Source organism: Cetorhinus maximus, chromosome 13, assembly GCF_964194155.1.
Source record: "Cetorhinus maximus chromosome 13, sCetMax3.hap1.1, whole genome shotgun sequence".
Classification (NCBI taxonomy): domain Eukaryota; kingdom Metazoa; phylum Chordata; class Chondrichthyes; order Lamniformes; family Cetorhinidae; genus Cetorhinus; species Cetorhinus maximus.
In genome coordinates, this window is record NC_135891.1 from 9,946,459 (window position 1) to 9,966,798 (window position 20,340).

The 20,340-nt window shown below is 42.7% G+C and overlaps 1 protein-coding gene across 1 annotated transcript in view; it reads right to left on the minus strand.

Moving 5' to 3' along the window:
• Nucleotides 1–7,461: 7,461 nt before the first annotated feature.
• The window catches only part of samhd1 (SAM domain and HD domain 1), a 52,449-nt gene continuing 39,570 nt past the window's right edge, over nt 7,462–20,340 (minus strand). Inside the window, exons 11-15 of the mRNA XM_078554879.1 lie at nt 18,163–18,302; nt 15,743–15,829; nt 10,982–11,086; nt 10,524–10,661; nt 7,462–8,816 (exon numbers count right to left, since the gene is read on the minus strand). Of these exons, the coding sequence (XP_078411005.1) occupies nt 8,760–8,816; nt 10,524–10,661; nt 10,982–11,086; nt 15,743–15,829; nt 18,163–18,302 (527 nt within the window). The 3' untranslated portion in view covers nt 7,462–8,759. The remainder of the gene's footprint in view (nt 8,817–10,523; nt 10,662–10,981; nt 11,087–15,742; nt 15,830–18,162; nt 18,303–20,340) is intronic.

Below are 20,340 nucleotides of genomic sequence, written 5' to 3' on the forward strand. Positions count from 1 at the left end.
AGAAGGAAAAATCGTGAAATATGCCTCATGGAAGAGCCAGAAGAAATAGAATTGGACATCCATTCATTATATAACCTCAAAGGGTAGAACTGAGCCAATCCAAGCAGTCATTAAAGTTAACGGACAACCCATTAAGATGGAGGTTGATATGGGAGCGTTGATGTCTGTCATTGGAGAGCAGACATTTAGATATCGGAATAAAGGAATCCACCCTTTGAAGTTAGAAATTTTGGACACAAAGCTGAGGACATACACAGTGAAGAAATAAATGTGAAAGGGGTATGTGAAGACAAGATGCAGTATGAGGAACAGTCTGCAAAATTACCCCTATTTGTAATGTCAGGCAGGGCACTGAGTCTCCTTTAAAGGAACTGGCTGGGAGAGACAAATCTTGAGGGCCCGCTAAGTTCCCAATTCGAAACCAGAAGTGTTGCTGCAAAAAAAAATGAGTATGCAAAGACCCAACGGGAGGAGCCTGTAGAACTGTTACACCGGGACTGGGTTCAAGCTGAAGTCAGCCTCCTTCGAAAGGAAATGGAAAATTTATCAAAGGACTTTTGTGCGCTACAAAATTCAATCAGCTCCCAACTTGTGCCACAAAAAAGGTATGAAGAAGAAACGGAAGAGTTAAGCCTGTCTCTGGCCGAGTTAAGGAACGAATTAGCTGAGAAGGGGCAACGTTATGCGATTCTCCAGGAAACTATTAATGAGAATAGGAAAGAATTGGAAGAGCTGAAGCAGCAGCTGCATAAAAAGCCCTGAAGTTTTAAAGCTAGAAAGCCCCGAATTCTCAGAGGAGCTGTCGGAAAACATAACTACTGAGTTCATTCACGCTCAGTTCGTGCCTGAGTCTAGTCCAGCCAGTAGCGAAATGAAGGAGAAGACAGAGATACGAGTCAGTGCACCAAGAAAAGGACACGCAGGAAGAAAAAGCAAAATTATTGACAGTCCATGGAAAGAAAAACAAAAGGTTTTTTTTTTCTTTTCTTCTTTCGCCTCATATATCATGTAGCTCATCATTGTATTGCTTTGTGCTTGTTGCTCTTTACCTGTTTCAGCTTGGAGGGGAGGGGCAGCAGGATTGAATGTAACTGATGGTGAAATCCACTGAGGGACATAGTGAGCAACTGCCCCTGAAAAGGAGGTCTCATAAACACCAGCCGAGGTTGTTGGGCTATGACGCTACACCCATTAAAGAAGGTCTCCTGAGAGACTTAACCTGTAAATAGTTATTGTGTAAATAGGTAATGTGTTTTAAGCTTGTTAGCTTGCTGTACTTTTAAGTAAAGGGGAAAGGATGAGGTAGAGTGAGGAACCCTGTCCCTTTAAAAGAATGCAAGAGTGTTGATCATGTGACAGCACTGACGAATCACTGTACAGCACAGGCAACTGGGAACTGTAAGTCTAGCTCTGGAGGTTTCTGAGTGAGCATGTATGACCTGGTGCTCTGCCCTATGGCTCAATAAACCATCACTTTTTATTCTTACATCAATGTCTCCCCATTGTAGAGGTTTTCTGGTTAAAGATGAAGGGTCCTCATTCTTGTCTGGTGAGGCAGGAAAGCCAATTTTTCGTGAGTTGCTGCAGTGCATCTTGTACATACTGCTGCCACAGTGCGTCACTGGTGGAGGCAATGAATGTTGAAGGTGGCGGATGGGGTGCAAATCAAGTGGCTGCTTTGTTCTGGATGTTGTTGAGCTTATTGAGTGTTGTGGGAGCTGCACTCATCCAGGCAAGTGGGGAGTATTCCAACACATGTCTGACTTGTGCCTTGTAGACGGTAGATTGATTTGGGTCAGTCAGGAGGTATTATATCCGCTACAGAACTCTCAGCTTCTAACCTGCTTTTTAGTCATAGTATTTGCATGGCTGGTCCAATTCAGTTTCTGGTCTGCGGTAACCCCCAGCATGCTGATAGTAGAGGATTCAATGATGGTAATGCCATTGAATGTCCAGGGGAGGATGGTTAGATCTCTCTTACTGACAATTGCCTGGCAATTGTGTAGCACAAATACTTGCTATTTATCAGCCCAAGCCTGAAAGTTGTCTAGGTCCATATGCATGGCTGCATATGGGCATGGACTGCTTCAGTATCTGAGGAGTTGAGAATGGTGCTGAACGTTGTGCAATCATCAGCGAAAATCCGCACTTCTGACCTTATAATAGAGGAAAGGTCATTGATGAAGCTGCTGAAGATGGTTGGGCTTAGGCCACTATCCTGAGGAACTCCTGCAGTGATGTCCTAAGACTGAGATGACTGACCTCGAACGACCACAACGATCTTCCTTTGTGCTAGGTATGACTCCAACCAATGAGAATCCAAGATGAATCATCCACTTGGCAGTTTTGGATGAAGGTGAATGCAAATGCTTCAGCCTTACCTTTTTCATTGATGTGCTGGGCTCCCCCATCATTCAGCATGGGGATATTTGTGGAGCCTCCTCCTCCTGTTAGCTGTTTCATTGTCCACCACCATTCACCACTGGACGTGGCAGGACTGCAGAGCTTAGATCTAATCCGTGGGTTGTGGGATTGCTTCACTCTGTTGATCACATATTGCTTATGCTGTTTGGCACGCAAGTAGTCCTGAGTTCTGGCTTCACCAGGTTGACACCTCATCTTTAGGTATGCCTGGTGCTACACCTGACATGCTCTCCTGCACTCTTCATTGAATCAAGGTTGATCCCCTGGCTTGATAGTAATGGTGGAGTGGAGGATATGCCAGGCCATGAGGTTATAGATTGTGGTTGAATACAAGCCTGCTGCTACTGATGGCCCACAGCGCCTCATGGATGCTGAGTTTTCGGTTGCTGGATCTGTTCAAAATCAATCCAATTTAGCGCAGTGGTAGTGTCACCCAGCACAATGGAGGGTATCCTCGAGGTGAAGATAGGGCATCAGCTCCACAACTGTGTGGTGGATAGGTGTTCTGGAACATAAATTAAAACTTCAATATAAAGAAGCCGGGTTTTCGGATCGTCGTGTGGGTGGGGTGGATGGGGTGGGTGGATGGGGTGGGTGGGGCGGGTGGGTGGGGCGGGCGGGCCCCCAAGACCGGCCGGGAAACAGTCCGCCACCCGCGATCAGCCCCCAACCTCGATTTCACACCGGCTGGCAAATTAAGGAGAATCTCAGTGCTGCCAGGGTGGAGTCGGGAGGAGTGCGAGCGCGAAAGTCTGCCCGTACGCAGGGGGGGGAGCGCGCACTGAAGGCAGGGGGGGCTGCCTGAGGGAGCTGAACAATTTTAAAATCAAAAATAAAGATTTTTAAAATCTGAAAATAAGGTCCCGACATGGGGCTCACTCACAATAACAACAGTGTCAAGAAAATATAATAATGTCTATAATGTTATTGGAAGTTATTTTAAAATAGAGTTTAGTGGTGTCTGTGTCTATGTGTGTGTGTCTTAATTGGATTAAAGCCAGCTGGCATAGGGGCTTTGATGTATAGGAGAGAAGTAGGTTTGAAATGGTAATTAGATAAACGTAGGGAAATAGAAGGTGAGGTGTAAAGGGGGGAAATTGCAGTTTCAAATAGACCATTCAAAAGAGTGGGTGAAATGTTACACCCAACCAGGTGAAGCTCAGAAACAATGGGCAGAATCATCTGGCTGGCGTGCGGGTGGTGGAGTCTGCATGCCAGCGCTTAAAATGTCACGCGCTGACATCACACGAGCGTCCCAACATCAGCATGCGGCATCGTGATATTTCAGTCGCGGGCGCGCTATGCAGCAGGACGCGCGCCCACCATCAATTAAAGGCCTTGTTAAGGCCATTAACTCTCCAATCGACCAGGATTTTGAGGGGCCCGTGCGGACTTCGGGTCGGCGCACGGGCCCAACGGGCAGGCGGGTAGGTGATTTTTTTTTACAAACCTCATCCAGCGGCGGGATGAGGTTTGATATCGCGTTTAAAAACTTTTAATAAAGTGTTTGTGTTCTTCACTAACGTGTCCCATCTCGTGTGACGTTTTCACATGAGGGGGACATGTTAATGATTTTTTACTTTTTCTATTTTTAGAGTTTCACGGAGTTTCAGCGGTTCTCTCTGAGGCAGCACTTTGCCTCATAGAGATGTGTGAAAGTGCGCATTCTGGCAGTTGGGGAATTCCCCCCCCCCACCGCCCGCACAGGAAGCGCATAGTGCTTCCCGTCAGCCGGGCCTTAATTGGCCCGCCAACTTAAAATGGCGGCGGGGCCCATTTTGGCGGTGGCGATCGGCTGCCCACGCACTGCCAAGTTGGTCAGGCCCGCCCACCCATCAAGGACAAAATTCTGCCCAATGTGTTTATTATGTTTTAAAGCTTACCAGTAAAGTGGGTATTATGAAAGGGCTTTATTGTTAGAAGATTTAAAGTTAAAACAAAACCTAGTGACAATGAGAATTTGCATTCAAAGAGGAAAATATGCATAAAGGAAAAGAAGGCTGTTGGTAAAAGGAGGAGGGATTCTAAGATCTAAAGATCTAAAGCCTCCAGCCTGTGAGCATCAAGTCTGTCTGCAAGGACCCAGAGCTGAAAGAAACTAATTTTGAATGCGATTGCCCAGGGTGTGCTTTGCCAGGGGTCTGTTTAAATCTCTGTGTTTTACTGTTGCCTTACCAGGGGACTAACTGGAGAGTCAGATTAATTTGGGGATTTTTGTAGTTATTATAGTAGTAATTTTGTAGACATATGTATGTGCTTACAATCTTTCTTGTACTAATAAATGTTTAATTTAGTTTTATAAAAAAAAACCTCTTGAGACTTGGTGGTCTTATTACTATTGAATTCAAAGCCTGCATCTCAAAACATACAAATTGCAAAACTGGGTTGTGACAGTTGTTTCAGGTTTCCCTCTGGGATTTGAACAACTCAGCCTTTACCATCAGTTGTGTCATAATATCAGCAGAATAAAAATTCTGCCCAAAAATGTATATTTATTTTTTATTTAATTATGGAAACCTCATCCCTCCCGTGGATGAGGTTTGCTAAAAAATCAAAAGGCTGCCTGGCTGATTCACCGCCTACTACCGTAAGGTTGGACGGACAGCAAAAAATAGGTTTACATTAGTTGATTAGAGGCCTTAATAGACCTCTTAATTGTCAGCAGGCAAGGTGCCAACTCTCACACACGTCCACTGACCGAAGTATCACGCGATGATGTTGGGACTTTTGCCCAATGTCATGGTGCAGTATTTTACACCTGATCGGGTCAGGTGCGTGCCCGCCCACGGGATGTAAAATCCAGGCCATTGTTCTTACTAGAAAAGAACCAGACAATGACTGAATTGAATGGGAGAACACAAAGCAAAGAGAAAAAAGTTATGAACTGACTAAAAAGAAGTATCAAACTTCCTTGGCTGAGCATCAACATAACCATATACCCATAAACAGGATGAGGTGAATTCAATTAATGCAGGACTATTCAGATGTGTGGCTGGTGAAGGCTTTCTTCATGGACATGGACATTAAGGAGTATGTAGACATGGATAAAATTGGAAATCAGGATTAAGACTTGAACAGAGTATTTCAGAGTTTGTCTTAAAAATGGAAAACCCTGATGACAATTTAACATCTGACTTTAAAGAAGAACAAAGGAAATTGCTGAATCCAGGGAGTATGAAGCAATATAACAGGACTCACTCCTTGAATTTCAATTTACAGTTGTCAGTATTCAGAAGCCAGATGGCATGCCAATAACCAGAGAGAGCAAATGGTAAATTGGGCCTGTCACAAATATGATCCCATGGCCCAGACTATGCACAATCCAATACTGATTTTAAAAAGTAACATGACCCATGATAAACCACGTTACAATCTTTTAGCCAAGGACATAGAAAAGCTGCTCAGGCCACACAAAATGTAAAAGGAGATCTTTTGTGGAGATTGAAAGGAAGTGAATCGACCAGTAGAAAAAGAAACTCTCATTTACAGGAAGTTGGTCATCTAAGAACTCACATAAGCTGGAGTTTAAATCCTAATTGTTAATTGCAATTGGTTGTTACAGCTTAAGTCTTATAACATTGCCAAGACAGGATGTTTAATGGTGAAATATGACAGAAGGAGAGTGAATGTTACCTGTACAGTATGTAATACATTAGTTGTTAAGATGTTTACATTGTTGCAAGTTGTTATATTTTGATAGTGTTCTGGAAAAATCATTACTATGGTAATGCTTTTCTTATTTTTAAGAGGGAAGTATTATGATTGTGAAACTTTATAAGATGGTTTTATTTTAAAATGCCTCTTTAGGGTGAAAGCAGAATATCCTAGCTGGGGTTGCATGGGTTGTGGTGATCATACCTGCCTGCTTGTGGTAATCATGCCTGCCTAACCCTGTCTGGAGACAGGCCCATGTGATCTATAACTGAAACTATTGAAACTCAAGTGGCAGGTTTCACACCTTGACACAAAAGCGGGGCAGTGATTTTTGTAAAGCCAAAGAGACACAGCAACAGACAGGGGGAAAAAAAAGATTTACTGTTATGGGGAGAAGCAGCCTCTATAAGGTGTACAAGCAACTGCTGTAAAGAGCAAGGCAAACTGTCTTTGTGTTAAAGGTTGAGCAGAACACTTGTAAAAGTTGGTTTTCTGTCCAAAATGAAAAGGCAGGACTGACAGGACTTTGAGATTTAAGGAACAAGGAGTTTCCAAGGTGGACATTGGTAGTGGAACTCTGTTCTGGATTATTCCATCTAAGTGAACCAATTTCCAAAGACACTGGAAGATTCTACATGGTGTGGCAGGGAGAAGTGAACCTGCCAGAAGCTGGGAGTGCCTTGAGACCTAATCTTGTGTTGCTACCCATCTGCCAAAAGTGGTGTAAAAACATATCATATGGCGTATTGCGATTGAGTTAATTAATTAATGCAAGAGTACCTTTTCTCTAAGTTGGCGTATTAGTTACCTGTTAGGTAGTATTTGATCTATGTTTGTTACAGTAAAAGTGTTAAAACATGAAATCTTATCCCGTGATTCTTTCCATTGGTCGCTGGGAAATTATTGTCTTCAAAGGGTTGTCAACCTCAATGGAGATTGTAACAACATGGGCATCCTGAGAGAGGAGCCAGTCAAGCCAGGAAGTAAATCTGAGGGTTAAAAGCAAAAAGCTGAAAGCAAAACACTGCAGACGCTGGAAATCTGAAACAAAAACAGAAAATGTTGGAAAAACTCAGCTGGTCTGACAGCATCTGTGGAGAGAGAAACAGAGTTGATGTTTTGAGTCCGTATGACCCCTCTGGGGGTGCTGAGTCTGTACAGGGGGCAGCCACTTGATAGGGAAAAGCTATTGGAGCATGGCTCGCAATGCATAACTTTGCATAATGAGCTCCGCCTCATGTTTTCACCTCCCCCTGTACATAAAACAGGAAACTAGGACACTTATTTTAAAAATCATAAGACACTCGCTACGATTGTTTAATTAATAGAAATTTGTTTCTTGTTTGCATTTTGCAAAGCACATTTGTATTAAAAATCTGACCATTTAGAAACAAGTGTGGTAAAATTTATTCAGAGAAGTACATGTTCAAAAAATGTACAACATGTTCAAAACTTATAAACTTTAAACTTTAAGAAAGTGCAAAATTGAAACCTCTCGCAATTAATTAAAAAGCTTCAGTAAAGTGCATCAAGCAAGTTATGATTCGAAGATATTGGAAAGGGCAAACAGCTCTCTGTCAACTCCATTGTTGACGGCAAGGAGGACAGGTAGAGGTAAGAGAGACCAGAAATAAATGCACTCCTCATAAAACTTTACATTATTCATTTAAAACTAATTCCAGTCAATCAATTAACGAATACAGTTTTTGAACTGTTCAGCTTAAAAAACTTGCGCATTAATAAATTTAAATTGGATCGGATTATTTTGCACTGATTGATGCGGAAATTTTACATTTGACATTAGGCAAATGAGTTTGGGCGGAAACTTAATCCTCAAATTCAACCTGGAAACGCAGGCATAAATTGCACTCAATTTCTCAAAACCAGGCCCGGTTCTAGGTCACAGAATCTTATCACTTGGACTAATCTGGTGTTCAAACCTGGTCTGACGTCACTGGAATGCACAGATTATGCATTTGCTGCTCAACAGGAACCATTCCTCCTTTCTCCCATTTGAAATCATGTTTTACCAATGCAGCTAAAAAGATTTTCAACACTTATTTGACAGTGCTGAGGGGAGCGAAATTATATAGAATTTACAGACAGAAACAGGCCATTCAGCCCAACTGCTTTGTTCTGGTGTTTATTCTCCACACAAGTTTCCTTCATCTAATCCTATAAGCATAACCTTCTATTCTTCTCTCCTTCATACACTTAAACTTATGAATTTAGTCACTGTAAAGAGATGTCACCACATACCGAGTTATATTAATTAATTAGTAATTATAATTCTCAGTTCAGCAGGAGTGAGGCAAATTACAAGCCCCATTTGTGTCTGTCACTCAGGAACAAAAACAGTGCAAAATCAGCTGTTCTTATCTTAGACTTATTATAAAACCCTGAGTACCAACCTTTTCCCTTCACTATGCGGTAAAATATATAGATATATATATAGATAAGTTCATTTGTATAAAGATTATTTTTCTTCTTTTAAATGAAAAAATGATCAGAGCTGTCTACTGTGTACTGAAGTGCCCAAGTGGCCCTACATGAATGCAGCACCATTGCAGGTCTCCCAGTTTCACAGGAAATTCCCATTCTCTCTACTTGAAAGCTTCACGTTGGGCCCACGACTACTGGCACAGCGATGGAACTAGGGCTCATCTTTGGGATTAGAATCATTAGTGTCCCAGCCGCATTTGCTCGGGATTGTGCTCCGGAGCAGCATTAGCACCATCCTGTAGATAGGTAAGAAAATGGAACTATTAGCAACTGCTTTTTGAGAAGGGAAAATTATTACCATCTTGCTTAATTTTCACACCTTAAAGTGTCTTAGAATAATTTTGCATTTATTCATCCTTCCAGCGTGAGAACAAAATCCAGGCTGACAGTCCCCCCTGTCGGAGATGTCACCTTTTAAATGAAACGTTAATCCGAGGCCTCCTCTGCCCTTGCACTTAAGTCTTAATTTAAAGATCCCATGACACTATTCTGAAGAGGAGCAGGGGAGTTCTCTCTGGATTGCCGTTCAATATTTATCCCTCAATCAGCATCATTATAAACAAATGATCCGGTTGTTGTATTGCTGTTTATGGGAGCTTGCTGTGCGTAAATTAGGCTGCCACGTTTCCTCCATTGCAACAGTGACATGTCATCAACCTGAAATGTTAACTCTATTTCTGCCTCCACAGCTGCTGCCAATCCTGCTGAGTATTTTCTACATTTTCAGCTGGTATTTTAGATTGTCAGCATCCGCAGTATGTTGTTTTTTGGTATTACTGTCTCTTATTACTTAGTTTTTGCCACCCACACACAGCAACGAGGCCCTGGGCCTAAGTCATTTAGTATGGTTCTGTCCAAGGACTCACAGGGCACAGAAACACCGACTGCCATGTACTCTGTTCCCACAGACTTCAAAAATTCCTTCAGAAGGAACAGCCAGTTCCCCATGAAATAGTAATGGATGAATTCAACAATTCAGTGACAGCTGCAGAAGATTTCCTCCCCAGGCTATATTTAACAAAATTGTAGATGCATTGTACATCCCTGTTTCCACCCCTCACCCCACCAACCCCACACCCACCATTTCTACCATTGGCAACCAAGGCTTCAGCTGTCTTGGTCCTAGGCTCTGAAATTCCCTGTCTAAGCCCACTTGCCCCATCACCTCCGACCCCTTAAAACACAACTCTTTGACTGAGCTTTTGGTTGCCCATCATAAGAAAGCCTTAAAAACAAAAACAAAAGTAGCTGGAAAAACTCAGCAGGTCTGACAGCATCTGTGGAGAGGAAGACAGGGTTAATGTTTCGAGTCCTAATGACTCTTAATCAGAACGAAAGAAAAATAGGTGAAATATAAGCTGCTTGAGGAGGGTGGGACAGGTGGAGCTGGATAGAGGGCCAGTGATAGGTGGAGGCAAAGAAGAGATTGCCAAAGATATCATAGACAAAAGGACAAAGGGGTGTTGAGGGTGGTGATATTGACTAAGGAATATGCTAATGGTGACATTAAGGGTAGAAAGCAGAAAGCCTTCTTTGGTTTGGTGTCTATTTTTGTCTGAGTATATTCATTGTAAAGCAATTTGGGATGTTTATCAATGTTAAAGGTGCTGGATAAATGCAAACTATTATTGTTGTGTGAACTTCCTTTATTAGCAGAACTTTTTCTGCCGCAGTTTAACACCATCCGACACACAGTAGCATCAGCCTAAGTTACGCACTCAAGTTTCAGGAGTGAGATTTCAACCCATGACCCTCTGACTCACAGCTGAGGCACAGCTCTCATCAGATTGATAGCAGAAGTGTTGCATTGTAGTGAGCAAATAGTGGACAAAGCCATGACAAGGCAGCCCCTAGCAACTGCCACAGTGAGGTTCAATAGGAATAATGCAGGCATGGAAAGAATGAGAAACGACAACATTCCAGTGTGGTCTCCGCTTCCCTACCCTGGGTTTAGTAAATTCCCTGTTGATGCACCATTGGTCAAAGTGCTTCTTGGCCGCTTCCACACTCTGCTTATCGGTCTTCTTGCAGTACACTTGGATCAGCTGCTCTGTAAACCTCTCCGGCAGCAACCGAGACACCTGGTTGGGTACGTGAGAGGGAAAGTTGATAATCACATACATTAGCAACAAACTGACAAGGATGAACTTTCTGGTACAATGGGGTGGGTTACAGGACAACATTACGGTGAGTTAAGGATCTGTTAACTTTCTGCTTTGTGGAGCTACACAACACCTCAAGAGGCAGAGGCTACTGAGGTGAAAATCAAGAACAAGAACATCCTGGAAATGGCTGCTCACTAGCAGCAATGGGAGTCAGCCACACCGCTGTCCCCCTGACTGCAGAGAGTTTTGAAAGCTACATTAGGAGTAGGATTTGTTGCTTTAGGTGTTGAACTTACCTGGTCTTTAGAGATTTTCACTGCCCGATTGGGGTTGTCCTTGTGATAGAACCAGACACTGTCAATGGGATTTTGCTCCTTCATCCCGTAGTCCAAAGAAACAACCTAAATAAGCAGAACCGGAGGTTGAATGTTCTAATCCAGAATACTGCCAGTGTCATTGCTTCACAAACAGACTGCTCACATTTCTGGAGTGAGCTGTGAACCCACAACCTTCAGACTCAGAGACAAGAGCATTACCCATCGAACCACAACCAAGGCCATTAGACTAAGCTGCACTATTGAGTACCAGTCCTATAATGGTAACCTCCTGATGGCTAGGACCAACTGAAGCCCTGTTTTTCCTTAGGGGAAATATTGATGATGTGAGTTATCGAGAAAGTGCACCTCATGATCGAAGCAGATAAGGGACAAAGGATGATGTATGCTGAGAGGTGCAGGGCAAGGCTAGAATACCTAATGAGTACTTTGTATCAGTATTTACTAGGGAAAAGGAACCGATAAAATATCGATAGAAGCGAAGGTGTTAGAGGTAATGGATGGGGTGAAAATAGATAGAAAGGATGTACTTGAAAAGTGGTTAGAGTGAATAAATCGCCAGATCCAGATGGTTTGCATCCCCAATAACTAAAGGAAGTTGGATTGGAAATAATGTAAGGGCTTTCCATAATCTTCCAATCTTCCCTAGATATAGGGGAAGTGCCAGAAGATTGAAGAGAGGCAAATGTGACACTCTTATTCAATAAAGGGTGTAGGGACATTCCTAGCAACTACCAGCCAGTTGTTTCGACATCAGTGCTGGGTAAAGTTTTAGAAGCAATGATCAAGAAAAAAATCAACAGGCATTTGGACAGGGTTGAGTTAATAAAGGAGAGCCAGCATGGTTTTGTAAAAGGTTGACTAATAAACTTGAATTTTTTATGACGTAGCAGCAATAGTTGATCAAGGGGAAGCAATAGATGATGTCGATAGGGATTGAAGAAAAGCTTGTAAAAGTACCACATAAAAGGCTGGTTAACAAAATTGAGGCTTATGGAATAGGAGTGTCAGTGTCAGCTTGGATTAAAAAAATTGGCTTAAGGTGTGATGAATACCTAGTTCATGGTTCACGTTCATATTTTGGAGGTAAGTTTTAGTTCTGGGAAGATTAGAGTTTAACTGTAGAAAATGGGATAAATGCAACTAAAGCAGCTTGGAGTCTATTACACTTAAGAGGCTGAGGCCATGTTGACTTAAGAAGTTAACAGCTAGAAAGGCAAGATGATAAAACAGCAGGTGGGCTTACTTTGTTGAGGTGCTGGAGACTTGATGGCTATACTGCTTGCAAAGAAGTGCAGGCCAGGGAGATGTTTTGTTTTGGGAGTTGGAGCTAAATTAGCTTAAAAGCATTCAATGACCCCTACAAGACTATGTTGTCATACAGGTGGATGGAGCTTAAGAAGGTTCTCTTGTTTCAATTTATTTGGTGTGTCTGCTGGGAGCAGAAGGAGAGGATCCAGGCAGCGAAATTGTTGCTGTTAGCTGGCTCTGCGTAGTTGGGATTCAGAAGTGCCAGGAGCCATTTGATTGCTCCTTAGAATTAGGACTCAGAAGGAAATCCTGGGGAGCTGAGTAGGTGGCGAAAGGTCACAGGCTCCATGTTACTGGGAGAGGTAGGGCTTAGAGGAAGCCCTGGGAGCCATTGATGTCTTGGTGCAGCTGGGGATATTGGGGCTCAGCGAAATCTAGGGCCATTGCCAACTCAGAAGTTATCTGTCTGTTAAAGAGCTGAATTGCGCCAGTAATCAGATGCTGGAGTGAAGTCTCAGGAATCTGGGGGCAACACAGTCTCAGGAGAAAAAATTGAACCACTGGGAGATGAGCAGCCATTGAGTCAGGAATTGGAGTGGCTGAGGGAATTCAGAGGCTAGATCTTTGAAAGTGAACAATCAAAAATCCCTCATGTGGGTGACAGGGTTAATGAGATTTTGTGGCTCACAGTGGACACTGATGTCTGGATAAGTTGTTAAGAAATCCATGGATTCTGCCTTGTTAGCTGGCTGCCATATAATGTGCAGTGTGATGTGTTCAACCATAGTTTGCCTGTTAATTCATATTTACCTCAGTTAATTCTGAATGTTAGAGAATAAGATAAATATCGTCAATTGTTTTACTTTTCTGACTTTTTATAGTAAAGTTTATTTTATTTCTTTAAAACTGTGGAACCTTCTTCCTTTATTCTCCTGGTGTGGCAACTGAGATTTCAAACTTTGTCTACTTTAAACAAATAATTACTCGTCCCTAACCGGATCGTAACAAAGGAAAGAAAATAGTGAGTCATGTTGGCAAAAGTAGAATATGAGAATAAGCTAGCCAAGAATATAAACACCGATTGCAAGAGCTTTTATAAGTATAATGTGGAAAAATGTGAAGTGATCCACTTTGTTAGGAGGAACAGGTTTGTACAGAGTATTTCTTAAATGGTAATAGATTAGAAAGTGCAGATGTACAAAAGGACCTGGGTGACGTCGTCAATAAGTCACAGAAGGCTAACATGCAGGTGCAGCAAGCCATTAGGAAGATTAATGGCATGTTGGCCTTTATCAAAAGAGGGTTTTGGGTGCAGGAATACTGAAATCCTGCTATAATTGTATAGAACCTTAGTTAGACCACACCTGGAGTACTATGTGCAGTTTTGGACCCCTTACCTTAGGAAAGATATGATTACCATAGAGGGAGTGCAACAAAGGTTCACTAGGCTAGTTCCCAGGATGGCAGGATTGTCCTATGAAGAAAGATTGGGCAAACTGGACTTGTATTCTCTAGAGTTTCAAAGAATGAGCGGTGACCTCATTGAAACCTACAAAATACTTAAAGGGATAGACAGAGTAGATGCAGGCAAGATGTTTCCCCAGGTTGGGGAGTCTAGAACCAGGGGGCACAATTTCAAAATGGGCAAAATTGGCCCACCCAGGTAAAATGGCAGCACACAGCCAATCACGGGGTAGGCGAGGAAGATGCAGGTAAGATGTTTCCCCTGGTTGGGGAAGTCTAGAACCAGTGGACACAGTTTCAAAATAAGGGGAAAGCCACTTCAGACCAAGATGAGGAGAAATTTTTTTGTTCAGAGGATTGTGAATCTTTGGAATTCTCTACCCTACAGGGCTGTGGAAGCTCAGTCACTGTGTATGTTTAAAGTAGAGATCGACAGATTTCTAAATACCAATGACAAAGGGATATGGGGAGTGTGTGGGAAAAAGACATTGAAGTGGATGATCAGCCATGATCGTATTGAATGGCGGAGCAGGCTTGATGGGCTGAATGGCCTACTCCTGTTCCTATGTTCCTTTGCTCCCGATATAAAGAAGAAGAGAGTAGCTAAAATAAACATCAGTCCTTTAGAAGCAGAGGCAGGGGGAATTATCATGGGGAATGAGGAAATAGCAGAGGCATTGAACAAATATTTTGTGTCTGTCTTCACAGTAGAAGACACAAGTTTCATACCAGAAGTAAATGTTAACCTAGGGACTAAAAAGAGTGAGGAAATTAAGGAAATTAACATCAGCACAGAAAAAGCATTGGTGAAACCTAAGGGGCCAAAATCCAACAAATACCCCAGACCCGATGGCTTGCACTGTAGGGTTCTAAAGAGATAGCAGCAAAGATAGTGGATGTGCTTTCGATGATTTTCCAAAATTCCTTAGATTTTGGAATGTTCCCATTAGATTGGAAGTTAGTAAATGTTACGCCACTTTTCAAGAAAGATGGGAGAGAAAAAACAGTTAACTACTGGCCAGTCAGCCTAGAATCAGCTATTGGGAAAATGGTGGAATCTATTGTTAGGGAAGTCTTAACCATGTACTTAGAAAAGCATGGTTTCACTAAAGGGAAATCCTGTTTTGAAAAATGTATTAGAGTTTTTTGAGAATGTAGCTAGTGGGATAGATAAAGGGAAGTCAGATGTAATATACCTGGATTTCCAAAAGACATTCACTCTTTGTTGAGAGTTATGAAATATTTCCTTAAATGCCTGCCACAGCTCAACTACCATCTTACCCTTTAACCAATTTTCCCAGTCCACTTTAGCCAACACTCTTCACACCCTTGTAATTGCCTTTATTTAAGTTTAAGACTTTAGTTTCAGATTCACATTTCTCACCCTCAAACTGAATGTGAAATTCTATCACGTTATGATCACTCCTACCTGGAGGATTATTTTCTATTGGGTCACTAATTAATCCTGTCTCATCGCACATTACCAGGTCTAAAATAGTCAGTGCCCTGGTTAGTTCCAGAATGTATTGTTCTAAGAAACTCCTGGGTACCTTCTATGAACTCATCCACCAGGCTACCTTTGTCAATTTGATTTGTCCAATCTATATGAAGATTAAAATCACACATGATTATTCCAGTTCTTTTCTTATAAGTCCCCATTATTTCTTTATTTATACTTTGTCCTACAGTATAGCTGCTGTTAGGGAGCCTATAAATTACTCTTATCTGCAACTTCTTTCCTTTGCTATTACTTATCTCCACCCAAAGTGATTCTACATCTTGACGTTCCGAACCAAGACCATTTCTTATGTCACCCTTTATGAGCAGAGCTATTCCACCTCTTTTTCCTTTCCTCCTGCCCTTCCAAAATGTCAAGTACCCTTGTACGTTCAGATCCCAGCTACGGTCACTTAGCAACTGTGTCCATACACAATGCCAGTTTTCTTGAGGGAAGTGAGGGGATGGAAGGGAAGAATCCTAATGCATCCTTAACCATCCAATACTTGCATTTACTGTGAAATCTCCTGGATCAAATTGGACACCTGAAACTTCCGATGAGGCAGCCACCTCAGCAGCCAGGTCATTGACTTCTTCCTAAAAATAAAAGCAGATTACAACAGTTTGTCCTAAAATTGGTTCTATTCAAAAAGAAAGTAACTTTGCATCAAAATATTTGTCACAGTGGGTTGTTAGCAAAAAGATTAAACGATATGAAGGTAATGTTATAGAAGTTTATCTAGGGTTACTGCAATAGTTCAGAAATTTCATCCATGGAGTGCCTGAACCAAGTAACAAGCTGCATTTAACACAGTACAATGTCACAGGAGTGTCATCGAACAAGCTTTGACAAGCCACAAAGGCAGATATTAGGATAGATGGCCAAAAGCTTAGTCAAAAAGCTTGGTCAAAATGCCAGGTTTTAAGAAACATTGTAAAGGAAGAGAGAGATACAGAGAGACAGATGTATGAGAGGGAAACCTAGGCCTTATCACCCAGGCAACTAAAGGCAGTGGTGAAGGAAACTGGGGATGCACAAGAGGCTTGAATTGGAGTTGGCCAGGCATCTTGGAGTGTTGTAGCACTGGAGGAGACGACAGAGGTAGGGAGGGTTAAAGGAATTTGAACGCAAGGGTGAGAATTTTGAATTTGAAGTGTTGCTGGACAGGGAGTGAATTTAGATCAGTGAGAACGGGGCGGGGGGGGGGGTGGAAGGGTGAACGGGACTTGATGCAATTGAAAAAAAGGAGGATTCGCTGTTTATGAGAGGGCTATGATGGAGAGCAAACAGAAGGATGTTGCTGCAGATTCAGTGTAGAATAGGAATCAGGCTGCAAAACTGCAGACAAATTAGAAGTTAATGGTAATCAAAATTCATGAGGTCAATAAGGGCAGTTTTGGAGAAACCAGAAGGCCTTGGCATAGTTGTATTGTCACTCACTCATGTCCCAGAGACCCAGAATAATGTTCTGGGGAGCTGGGATTGAATCCTACTAAGGCAGATGGTGAAATTTGAATTCAATAAAAATCTGGAATTAAATCTGATGATTACCTTCATGAAACCATCACCCTTTAGTGAAAGAAATCTGCTGTCCTTACCTGGTCTGGCCTACATGTGACTCCAAGCCCACAGAAATGTGGTTGACTCTTAAATGCCCTCTGAATGAGGGCAGTTAGGGATGGCCAATAAATGCTGGCCTAGCCAGTGACACCCACATCCCATGAATGAATTTTTAAAAAATCAAGCTGGAAGGTGAGAAAGGCACGGATGAGCAGCACTGGGAATGAGTTAGGAACATTGGCAGCCAATGCTCCAAAGATGGAAGTAGGTGGTCATGTTGCACAGTTACTGCAAGCAGGATTTCTTCAGTCTTGTTGATGTTGAGCTGGAGAAATTTCTGGCTTATTGTCCTCCTGATACCTGTTCAGCATTTGGACAGCACAGTTATAGACTTGTATTTTAGGGGGAGAAGTCTGGTTGGATATCATCAGGAAGCATATGGAAACTGGCTCCATTCCCATAGGTAATGTCCCCAGGGTTCACTGCAGAGGTGACTAGATATCTGAAAGCAACTGCTCACCTCTACGCAAAACAGCATGGAGCCGGGAGGGTGAAATGGTAAATATTCTCCCACTGGAAAAGGAGGAAGAATCACCCACATTGGGAAATTGAAACAATGAGAGGAAACTTGGTAAAGGTCTTAACAATGATTGATAGAATGTCTGTGGATCAGACCAAAACAAGGGAGAGTAAGTCTAAGATAGGCAGTGACAGATTAGATAAAGAATTTAGGAGACTTTCCTTACATAAAAAGTGATAAGAATGTGAAGTTTGCTGCCAGATGGAGTGGTTGAAGTTGGCAGCAATAATGCGCCTAAAAGGGAGTTTTGATATTTATATAAGGGAGAAGGGAGTAGTGAAGGGTTTCCAATTCTGTTTTGAAATATTCCTGGAGATTTCATCATGTAACATTTGGTCACATGACATTCAACAATGTGACACCACCTCATATAATGTTTACCCAGATGGCATTTGTCCACTGCTTGTGTGAGTCATTGTATTTACATGTCTCAGTGTCAGCAAACAAGCTGCAAGCAAAATATTTGATGCATGGTGAGATGAATAACATAATTTATAAATAAACAACAAAAAAGATTAGAAAGATTTAAGGCTAGGTAAGGCAGAAATAAAAACTATTGCGTGAGAAGGACCATTGCTCCTGAGTTGCCAGTTACAGTGTTCGGGAAAATGATCTTCCATTTTTGCAACTTCCACCCAGAGAGTGAGGGTTCGGAACGCAGAATACTGGGTTGCAGGGGCAGGGTGGGTGAGAGTAGAATAGAGGGAGACCAAGCATAAAACACCAGCATAGACCAGTTGAACTGGATGACATGTTTGTAAATAGTGTATAGTTCTGTGTAATGCTTACCTTTTTAACTGCCATTTCTCCTTCAGGACGAATATGCCCAATTTGTTTATACAGCTTGCGGCAAATGATATTGTTGAGGATTGCCCGTGCCTCTTGCAGTTCGCATTCAGACGAATTCAGGATCTGCTGAAATATATTATCTGGAAAAAAACAATCCAAGCTCCAATCAACTAAAGGATAGGCTGTGAAATTGGGCTCCATAGTGCTGCTGGTGCCAGTGTTACAGAAGGCCCAAAGGGTTTACAGTCATACCAACCATGTTTCCGGGGAAGGGCATGAGTGTAAGTGTGTCGTGTGGTACCCAGAAGGCGCAGAAGAGGTGCTACCAAGATCTCTGACAGTCATTCCGACTGATGTGATGCTGATTCAACAAACTTTACCTGAGCATTTGCACTCAACGCCAGTGCTGTTCAGTCCCAGCTATGCTTAACAGCACAAGGGGCACCCCTGCCCCAACCCCCACTCCAGTAGCACTATTTAAATGGGCCAGCACCAACTATCAGGTGAGATGCTTTTGACTTCCTTCTGCTTAGGTCAAGGGGATTTTTTTTTTTATTCATTCATGGGATGTGGGCGTCACAAGTTATTGCCCATCCCTAATTGCCCTTGAGAAGGTGGTGGTGAGCTGCCTTCTTGAACCACTGCAGTCCATGTGGTGTAGGTACACCCACAGTGCTGTTAGGGAGGGAGTTCCAGGATTTTGACCCAACGAGAGTGAAGGAACAGCGATATATTTCCATGTCAGGATGGTGAGTGGCTTGGAGGGGAACTTGCAGATGGTGGTGTTCCCATCTATCTGCTGCCCTTGTCCTTCTAGATGGTAGCAGTTGTGAGCTTGGAAGGTGCTGTCTAAGGAGCTGTGGTGAGTCCCTGCTGTGTATCTTGTAGATGGTACACATTGCTGCTACTGTGCATAGACGGTAAAAGGAGCGAATTTTGTGAATGAGCTGCCAATCAAGCCTGCTGTTTTGTCCTGGATGGTGTCCAGCTTCTTGAGTGTTGTGGGAGCTGCACTCATCCAGGCAAGTGGAGAATATTCCATCACACTCCTGACTTGTGCCTTGTAGATGGTGGACAGGCTTTGGGGAGATAGGAGATTAATTACTTGCTGCAGGATTCCCAGCCTCTGACCTGCTCTTGTAGCCACAGTATTTACATGGCTATATGGTGGGGAGATGGTAGTGTAGTGGTAATGTTGCTGGACTAGTAATCCAGAGAACCAGGCTAATACTCTGAGGGCGTGGGTTCAAATCCCACCATGGCAACTGGTGGAATTTAAATTCAATTAATAAAGCTAGTCTCAGTAATGGTGATTATGAATCTGTCATCAATTGTTGTAAAAGCCCATCTGGCTCACTAATATCCTTGAAGGAAGGAAATCTGGCATATATGTGACTCCAAACCCACTGCAATGTCAATTCAAGGGCAATTAGAGATGGGAAACAAATGTTGGCCTTTCTGGTGATGCCCACATCCCATGAAAGGGAAAAAAAATGTCCAATTCAGTTTCTGGTGAATGGTAACCTCCAGGATGTTGATAGTGGGGAGATTCAGTGATGGTAATGCCTTTGAATTTCAAGGGGTGATGGTAAGATTCTCTGTTGTTGGAGATGGTCATTGCCTGGCACTTGTGGGGCACAAATGTTACTTGCCACATATCAGCCCGAGCCTGGATATTGTCCAGATGTGGATGCATTTGGACATGGACTGCTTCAGTATCTGTAGAGTTACGGATGGTGCTGAACATTATGCAATTATCAGTGAACATCCCCCCTTATGATGGAAGGAAGGTCATTGATGAAGCAGCTGAAGATGGTTGGGCCGAGGACACTACCCTGAGGAACTCCTGCGGTGATGTCCTGGAGCTGAAATGACTGACCTCCAACAACCACAACCATCTTCCTTTGTGCTAGGTAGGACTCCAACCAGCTGAGTTTTTCCCTGATTCCCATTGACCCCAGTTTTGCTAGGTTTGCCATTTTTAAATGCTGCCTTGATGTCAAGGGCAGTCACTCTCACCTCACCTCTGGAGTTCAACTCTTTTGTCCATGTTTGAGCCAAGGCTATAGTGAGGTCAGGAGCTGAGTGATCCTGGTGGAACACAAACTGAGTGTCATTGAGCAGGTTATTGCTAAGCAAGTGCCGCTTAATAGCACTGTTGATGACCCATTCCATCAC